Here is a 9,738-nt window from a genome sequence, read left to right on the forward strand (position 1 = left end):
CAGTATTTCCAAGAAAGCAAGCCAAATGATTTTCATAAAGGGTGCAGGCAGCTTTATTGGATGATTACATTTGGAATCCCACCAGTTACCATGTTTACATGCAGTGGTTCTCTCTCATAAGTATTCATCCTTAGATACAGAATAGTATTCTTTCTGGCACGCAACTGGAACATGTTTAAAGTATTTAATATAAAAAAAAAAAAAAAGTGACTGCATTCACACATGAAATATGTTTTTGAGAAAGAACATTTTTACCATACTTAGTTTGAAAAAGGAATCAGCAGCAAAGGCAGTCATGTAAAATTATTATTTTATTAATACATTTGATTATGAAAGAGGGGCAAGTACTCAAACATGTATCCACAACAATGCATATAAATTGATCGCTCTCTTATAGTCATAATTCTAATAGCTTGTAAACACTTCAAATCAAATATTAATTCTGGATACTAAAAGATGTAAAATTAATTTAAACAAGAACTAATTAAACAATTTTGGAAAACAAAAAATGTTTTTAAAAAAAGCTGGTCTATGATGCCATCTTGTGGTATGGGCAGGAAACAAAGACAATTTGCCTGTTTCAACATGCTTTAGGTCAGGATAAGTGACTACTCACCAAACCCTCTGCAATTGTGACTGCCGACAGTGGTACCATATTAGTTTTGGCAGTCACTATTCTGCAAATAAAACCAACTGGCTATTGTATATAACACCAGTTATTTCTGGGAATTTTACTCAATAATATACAAAATACATTTTAAATTATTTGTTTATTTCATATTTAGCAGAGCATAAAGAGCTTGTACTTATGTTGTACATCAATAATTTATAATGTAAAAAGGTGCCAATAATAGCAATTTCTCTAGGCATGTTAAGTTGCTCTGAATGTTTTTCCCCCTTTTGCATTCAGCAGATACTGCAAATGCTAAACAATGTAACCACAAAAATCCTAATGTCCTGCCTTAAGTATACCAATTCACCATATATCTGCATGCTACTGAAATTCAAAAATAATATTTTTTTTTAAAACATAAAGGGGTAGATGCAAGTATAGGCGCAGTGCAAATAATTGCAGATTAAAAGTGTAAATTTGATAGTGGCCAGAATGCCAGATGAACACAATTCTTTACATACAATGCATTATGGAGGTTTTGCACCCGTAAATCGCTGAGCGTATCCTTACATCTACCCAAAAGTTTAAAATCAAGTAGAAACATGTAAAATTAACATACTACATTCTTAATTCTAATCCCGCATAAAACAATTGACAGTAAAATTATAGTGCTGTTACTACTTTTTTTTGGCTGAGTGAATCTTCAGTAAACTTATGATCCCACTTTTCTGTTTAGAGAGGCTTTTCTGATAATGCAGTGTAGCTTTTCACTCGCGCAAAGAACAAAGGTGTGTATGTCTTGTCGATATCAAATGCAGTAACTACAGTTTCATCAGTTGACCTGAAACAAACCAAAAAAAAATGTGTAAAATGTAGTTAAGCCAAAAGACCATTCTAAAGAAAATGCAGACTTACAAAAACATACAGTAAAGCACTCATTACAGGGATGCTTAATTCATTAAAGTCAATATTGATCCTGTTTTACCTGTATGTTATCTGGCAAGAATGATGGATCCAGTTGAGTTTATTGAATTGTTGACTCCCTCCAGAACTGAGCTGCAGGCCCATGTGAAAACTGTGCTCCGCTTCCTGGACTGGGCTACAGCGATTATAGTATCTGTTCTTATGATACTCTGGGGTCTTCTGTTGAAAAAAATACTCTAGTTTTATCATTCATTTGAATTGCTTATCTGAACAGTGATATGTAAAAACAGGAATTAAGGGGAAGACTACATAACTCACCAAAAATGTGTGCTGTGTTTCAGATGCAACCTTTGTACAATAAAGCCAATTTTGGAATGGAAAAACTGTGATGATTGATACAGGGAGAAGACTTTACTGATCTCAACTATTGCAGATGTTGGTATCGTGTATTCAGGCGTAGGCAACACTAACCTTCCTAACACGTCAAAGACAATATTTCCTGTCAATATACAGCCATTTTAAACTGGCAGTGGCGTAGCTACATCAGAGTGAAGTTTTTGGTTTTGCAGAGCAGCAACTGGTTGATACCTTGTGATGCATTGTCCACAGTTCAGTTTAAAAAAAGAAAATGCAGATTGATCTTTCAGACGGTTCACAATAGCCTCCAAGCAAACTGAAATGACCAGAGATTGCACTAACGCCCCTTATCAAAGTCAGAAGAACAGGTCTACAATGTTGTTGCTTAAATGTGTTAAACTTCACACGGTACTATAATAAACAATGTTTAAAAATTGACCTTCTAAAGTCCAGATTTCCATTGCTGGATACTATTCATAAAACATGTTCATTAAACACTATATAGGAATGCAATTCAATTACTGGCATGTTAATGGTTTATAAAACCAAACCATGAGGGTTTTCTTGTACCTCCTCTTTTTTCTTGGAAACAACAGCAAACACTTTGGTTTGATTGTCTGTGTCCTGGGATAGACGATAATGACCGAACAGAAGAGATTCCATTCTGAAAATAAAATAAATACTGTTAAAACACGCAATGGCCATTATAATTCTTCTAACTTTGAGTAATGAATATTAAACATGCAGGTTACCTGGCATTCCTGTTACGCAAACGAGTTACTGTGATGACAGGATCTTCAGGGGTGGTAAGCATCATTACTTGCCCATCTGGGAAGAATCTAAAGTACCTATTTATGGTGAAGAGGCAGATCTTATTGTATTTTATATTTAAAACGTAATCACTTATGTTTTCCAAAATCTCCACTTACTAATACAATATATTAAAGATATATAATAAAGCATGTTGGCAATAAAACCATTGTATATGTCCTATATAATAGGTGGTGCCTGTCTATAAACTCTAGAATAGCAACCTACCTGTAATACTCCACCTGGTGCCAGGCCCTGTAGAATCCATCCAGGGATTGTTCTCCTTGGCGAATGTAATTGGTTTTGCTGATATATACACCTAAAAGTATTAAGCAATCTAAAGTGATTTCATTTAGAGGCAGCTTTTTCATTTAATGTATTTATATTAAAAGCTTTTTAAAAGGCATCTAAAAAGATGTTGGCTTTGGCTTATTGTCTTACCATCAAACCGGACACGTGGCCGTTCCAAAAACATCTCTCTCCAGGAGTTAAAAGGAACCATTTTGGTGCAACTCCTACCCCACACCCTTAAACAGGCTAAACGCCATATTTCTGGATCCCTGAAAAAGTACAATATCACCATGAATTTGTCAATTCAAATTTTGTTGAAAAACTGACATTGCCTTATTTCTTGAACACATTACCCTTAAACCAACAACGTATTTTAAGATTAAACAAAGTGAAAATATGAAGTAGTGGAGAAGATTTGCAAATTCATACAAGCTACCCTCAGTGATGCAAAAAAGTACTACAAAATTGTGTGATGAACTAAGCATGCATTTCAGAATTATAAAAACTATTTGTTTAAATTAATTGCATCAGATCAAAAGGAAGATAATACGCCATTTAAAATCATATCAGTTTCTCACACACAGCAATTTAAAGCACAGCACAAAGTCCTTTACCTGGCACAAATGTAAAACCCCCGGCAGACCAAAGACAACTGTTCAAGAGCCCTCAAGTCCAGATCACTGGAGACAACCCAGCGGAAAATGTACATCAGCACCTCCATTGGCAGGGCTGTGAACAGAAAATTCTCCATGGCACTTTTTTTTATTTTTATTTTTTTTATTTAACAGAATTGACTACTTAGAAGAACATAGGTAGACGACTTTTGTTCCAACCATGTACTTGATTAATGGAATGGATCAGCACTCCGACCTAGAATTACTGTACCAAAGGGTTCTAGGGTTAAGGTAAGTAGATAAACATTCAGATTATAGAGACTGGATTTGGTTAAAATGCATACCTGAAATGTGAGTTTGTGTCATTTCAATATCTGGCTGGCAAGTTTTCAGGCATGCTTCCTGCAAAGTAAGCTGCTGCTGAAAATAGGACAGCAGATCATCTATCTCATTATCAGTGTCTGTTTCTTCCAAACTGTTGAGAAAAACAAAAAAAAAACAAAAAAAAAAAAAAACATCTTTGTTGCCATTCGAAGAAAATTCATCCCTCACTTGCTTCTGATGTCTCAACTGCAGAGAATATTTACAATAGTTTTTTCAAAGAGGATGACCTTATAAATCACGTGTCATTAAAGGGCACATAAGGACCTTTTTTATTTTATTGTGTTACACATTCCCATGTGTTGCTACAACTGTTTATGTAAGGTGTGTTTATTGTTTTAATTATTTTAGTTTTGGTTCTCTCAGAACTACATTTCCCATCATTGGTAAAGTCATCTCAGTGGTAAACCTATCTCAGTTACATGCATGAGCAGGAGGGTGATGGGAAATGTAGTTCTAAGAGGTCCACGCGGGTACACGAGAAGCCATCTTGAGGCAGGGAATGCAATTTAAAAGTTCCAAAAATTGGACAAAATGTAAAAAAAAAAAAAAAAAATTATTAAAACAATACACACACCTTATGTAAACAGTAGCAACACATGGGAACAAGTAACAATAAAATAAAAAGGTCCTTATGTGCCCTTTAAGCAATATAGATCACTGCACCATGTTAAAGTCCAATCCCAAATATGCAGTGTAATCACATTTAAACAATCACATGTATTATTCTATTGCCAAGTCTTGTTTAAAGCAAGAGTAATTATCCACATACTAGTTCATGTCAACTCCATCAGAATCTGGGGATCGTGTGTAGTTAATTTTAAATTCAATATCAGGTACAAGCTGCATGGCTCTCCGATAGTACTTGATGGCTGGAAATAAAAAAGCACTGATAATTATCCCTACTTTCCACATGTACTTGAGTAGCTAATTTACTGATAAACCACAACAACTGCAGCTTCACATAAAATAAACATATAACAATCTGAGAAAGCAATAGAACATAATGAGACTTGGGATGCAGTAAAGTTTGCCTGTGTGAAAACTTTTAACAGGCATCCTCTCTTGAAAACACAGTAATACATATTCTAATTAATTCACTGATTTTATATAATAGATAGATAGATAGATAAAAATACTCAGGTACAGTACATCTTTAAAAACAGTAGTACTTACAATCAACATCTGCATCTTACAAAACAGATTATTACACAGTATTTTATGTATAAAAGTTATGGAACACAAGCATATGGAAATGTAAATCATCACTGAGCCTAATGTCTTCCATGCTTTAAAAAATGTTTACAGTGCTGTCAGGTGGCTGCGGCCCTTATAAAAGTTTACCCTGGTACTGTTTGCATTTTGACCATGCTTTTCTCCATGCTTATACTACGCATTTGCCACAGTTTACCCTCATCTGGCATATTAATTAATATGCTTTATCATACCCTGTATATACCCATTGCATTATATATATATATATATATATATATATATATATATATATATATATATATATATATATATATATATATATATATACACACAGCTCTGGAAAAAATTGAGACCACTGCAAAGTTATCAGTTTCTCTGGTTTTACTATTTATAGGTATGTGTTTGGGTAAAATGAACATTTTTGTTTTATTCTATAAACTACTGACAACATTTCTCCCAAATTCCAAATAAAAATATTGTCATTTAGAGCATTTATTTGCAGAAAATGACAACTGGTCAAAATAACAAAAAAGATGCAGTGTTGTCAGACCTCGAATAATGCAAAGAAAATAAGTTCATATTCATTTTTAAACAACACAATACTAATATTTTAACTTAGGAAGAGTTCAGAAATCAATATTTGGTGGAATAACCCTGATTTTCAAGCACAGCTTTCATGCGTCTTGGCATGCTCTCCACCAGTCTTTCACATTGATGTTGGGTGACTTTATGCCACCCCTGGCACAGAAATTCAAGCAGCTCGGCTTTGTTTGATGGCTTGTGACCATCCATCTTCCTCTTGATCACATTCCAGAGGTTTTCAATGGGGTTCAGGTCTGGAGATTGGGCTGGCCATGACAGGGTCTTGATCTGGTGGTCCTCCATCCACACCTTGATTGACCTGGCTGTGTGGCATGGAGCATTGTCCTGCTGGAAAAACCAATCCTCAGAGTTGGGGAACATTGTCAGAGCAGAAGGAAGCAAGTTTTCTTCCAGGACAACCTTCTACTTGGCTTGATTCTTGCCAAAGCTGCCCGATTCCAGTCTTGCTGAAGCACCCCCAGATCATCACCGATCCTCTACCACATTTCACAGTGGGTGCGAGACACTATGGCTTGTAGGCCTCTCCAGGTCTCCGTCTAACCATTAGACGACCAGGTGTTGGGCAAAGCTGAAAATTGGACTCATCTGGGGGTGCTTCAGCAAGGCTGGAATCAGGCAGATTTGTCTTTGTGAAGGACGCATGAATCAAGCCAAGTACAAGGTTGTCCTGGAAGAAAACTTGCTTCCTTCTGCTCTGACAACGTTCCCCAACTCTGAGGATTGGTTTTTCCAGCAGGACAATGCTCCATGCCACACAGCCAGGTCAATCAAGGTGTGGATGGAGGACCACCAGATCAAGACCCTGTCATGGTTAGCCCAATCTCCACACCTGAACCCCATTGAAAACCTCTGGAATGTGATCAAGAGGAAGATGGATGGTCACAAGCCATCAAACAAAGCCGAGCTGCTTGAATTTCTGTGCCAGGGGTGGCATAAAGTCACCCAACATCAATGTGAAAGACTGGTGGAGAGCATGCCAAGACGCATGAAAGCTGTGCTTGAAAATCAGGGTTATTCCACCAAATATTGATTTCTGAACTCTTCCTAAGTTAAAATATTAGTATTGTGTTGTTTAAAAATGAATCTGAACTTATTTTCTTTGCATTATTCGAGGTCTGACAACACTGCATCTTTTTTGTTATTTTGACCAGTTGTCATTTTCTGCAAATAAATGCTCTAAATGACAATATTTTTATTTGGAATTTGGGAGAAATGTTGTCAGTAGTTTATAGAATAAAACAAAGATGTTCATTTTACCCAAACACATACCTATAAATAGTAAAACCAGAGAAACTGATAATTTTGCAGTGGTATTTGCATATTTTACAAGTAAATGTATGACAATCTTATTTTTTGCTGTCTGAAACTTTCCAATTACCTTCATAAACCGCTCCATTCTGTTCCTGCTCCACTGCCTTTAGGAACAGTTTGCTGGCCTGAGGGACAATGTGTGATGATTAGCACATTTAAATGATTGCTTAAGTGCGTAAAATTGGCAAGACTGACTACAGTCTGTGATAGCCACTGATTTATTGATCCATTTAGCATAGCTGCAGCAATTATGAATGTTTGATAATATTTCAGGTGTATTTTCCAGTTTAATGGGTAATCTGCAAAGTACATGCAATGTAATAAACGCCAAATTACTTTTTTGTAAAAACCAAAAAAAAAACAAAACAAAAAAAAACAGCTGATTTGAATGCAACTTCCTCTTTCAAATTGTAATTCCAGGTTATTTTGTTTGGAAAAGCTTTACCTTTTCCTCCCGGACCAACTCCTGCTTTCTTTTGAGATCTGCAGATCTTGAAGGCAAACCTTGTTTGTTGCCTGTGGAAGGCGTCAGTTCAGACATCCATTGAGCCCGGAAGACGCTGAGCTCCACCTATAAATATGAAGGCAAAGACACTGTGTAGCATGTACAGCTAAGGCCAAAAGTTTTACATCACCTAGAACTTTAGGATTGAGACAATTAAAAATAAATAAATAAATAAAAACTATATGAACATAATTTTGATCTTATATTTAACATCATGTAACCAAAGAAATTACAAAATGATGTTGTAAAAAATTTACCGGAAGCCATAGTAGTAGTACATTATTTCATGTTAGATGGAAAACTGCAAAGCAGTATGTAATTTAATATGTTAACGTAACATTATTTAGTAGGTTTCGTTTGACTTTATGAAGCAAAATTAGTTTATTAAATAGGGTGATGCAAAACTTTTGGCCATTGCTGTACAGTCATTAATGATTCAAATATTTGTGTGTGATCAATTCACATACTTGAATTCTTATTATTTAATTATTATGTTTAATTGTGTGAAGATAACAAATTGGATTAAATCCATCTACCAAATGCATATGTTGCATTTATTTTGGGGAAGATTACTTGATTCTCCCCGATATTAGAATAGGAAAATTGTAAATATGGTACGAATATAATATGGCATCAAAATGTTACACTACACATCAATGGGCCAACATCACTAACCCGAATAAGCAAAATAAAAATTACTAGGCTATATATAAAACAGAAAAGAAATGCTAGAATTGGGAAATAAACCTATTCATGATCTAGCAATGAACAACAGGTGATTACCTCATGGTAAGTAGTTCACCCTCACTTTGGAGGAAACACTGAAATATTTCCATTCCAAGTTAAATTACTATGGGATGAGTGGTTCTCAAGATACTTGTGACATACAATAGGAACAATTGCTTAAAAAAATAAATCCTCACCTTTAGGTCAGAATCATCGGACATTTTGCTATCTTCCTCTTCCTCTTCCGAAATATCTGCAGTGTTAAAATTACATTCTGCCTGTTAAAGAAAAATTAAATAATAATAATAATAATAATAATAATAATAATAATAATAATAATAATAATAATAGCAGCTTACATTAACACCTATTTCCAATAAAGTTTCATATTGGAAGTAGGTTTCAGGGTCTTTGTAAAATTATTCCAGTCACAACATTGGCATATACAATTATGCGGAAACAACAATGTTACTAATCTTTTAGAATAGTGCTCAACCCCCTCAGTTTTCAGTAGTATGGGACCCTACCTATCATACTGGAGGTACCACTATAAAGAACATTAAAGGTTACAAAAAAAAAAAAAAAAAAAAAAAAAACCCACCAAAACAAAGTTTATCAAGCAACACAACACTTTATTTCCACTAAATAATGTATGCACCTTAATCATTAATAATTGCCGAATAAAATTATATATGCTATTTACTGGTCTAAACTGCCAGTGTATAGTACAGCCATCGTCCGCATTTTACGTAAAACAAAATAACAAAATACAAAAAAATGACGCAAAAGGTTGGATAATACAACACCAGTCGTACAAACACCCACTAAATAATTTCCGACAAGTCATACGTAATAAAACAACAAACACCCAGTCACACACTAAATAATTTCTGATAAGTCAAACGTAATAAAACAAATACTGCATATAGCTGACAAAAAGGTATACGGAAAGCACTGCACGTTTACTGTACAGTTCGCCGTTTGCTCTTTTTTTTTTTTTTTACAGAACATTCCTTCTAGGTAAAGTAAATATTGTGAATCAGATTCTGGGGACCCATCGTTCGTGTGAAGGGGGCCACCAGTTGGTCAGTCTAACCTCAAAGGAACAGTAGCAAAAGACACACAAAATTACCATTTTGTCTTTTCAGTATGCCTTACTCTTCTTCCAGCTGCAAACAACTCTGTTTAGTTCAGTTCACGGTCAGAAAAACAAACGACACACCGTGCAAAATTACGAGCTCTTCTAACAGCAGCCATGTCGGACACTTGCTGCTGCAGAGTGAAAATGCAAACCTGCTACATAACAATACGGCGAGCCAGAATTGCCAGAATAGAAGAACCAACTACCCGTGAAAAGCGAAAGCGCAATGGTTTGTGTTGGGTATTTA

The 9,738-nt window shown here is 35.2% G+C and overlaps 1 protein-coding gene across 3 annotated transcripts; it reads right to left on the bottom strand.

The window, feature by feature from the left end:
- Positions 1 to 298: 298 nt before the first annotated feature.
- LOC121315756 (F-box only protein 9-like) lies at positions 299 to 9,629 on the bottom strand. Of its 3 annotated transcripts, none has more exons than XM_041250135.1 (13): positions 9,483 to 9,629; positions 8,548 to 8,603; positions 7,565 to 7,690; positions 7,187 to 7,244; positions 4,763 to 4,862; positions 3,954 to 4,084; positions 3,610 to 3,724; positions 3,146 to 3,264; positions 2,933 to 3,023; positions 2,647 to 2,742; positions 2,465 to 2,558; positions 1,599 to 1,756; positions 299 to 1,454 (listed from the first exon to the last, which is right to left on the bottom strand). In XM_041250135.1, exons 2-13 carry the CDS (start codon positions 8,569 to 8,571, stop codon positions 1,346 to 1,348), a joined length of 1,221 nt encoding a protein of 406 aa, XP_041106069.1. In that variant the 5' UTR covers positions 8,572 to 8,603; positions 9,483 to 9,629; the 3' UTR covers positions 299 to 1,345. The 3 variants fall into 3 exon arrangements, with proteins under 3 accessions (XP_041106069.1, XP_041106066.1, XP_041106065.1); XM_041250132.1 differs by having other exon boundaries at positions 1,599 to 1,753; positions 8,548 to 8,628; XM_041250131.1 differs by having other exon boundaries at positions 8,548 to 8,628.
- Between the last annotated feature and the right edge of the window lie 109 nt (positions 9,630 to 9,738).

Source organism: Polyodon spathula, chromosome 5 (genome assembly GCF_017654505.1).
Source record: "Polyodon spathula isolate WHYD16114869_AA chromosome 5, ASM1765450v1, whole genome shotgun sequence".
NCBI classification, from domain to species: domain Eukaryota; kingdom Metazoa; phylum Chordata; class Actinopteri; order Acipenseriformes; family Polyodontidae; genus Polyodon; species Polyodon spathula.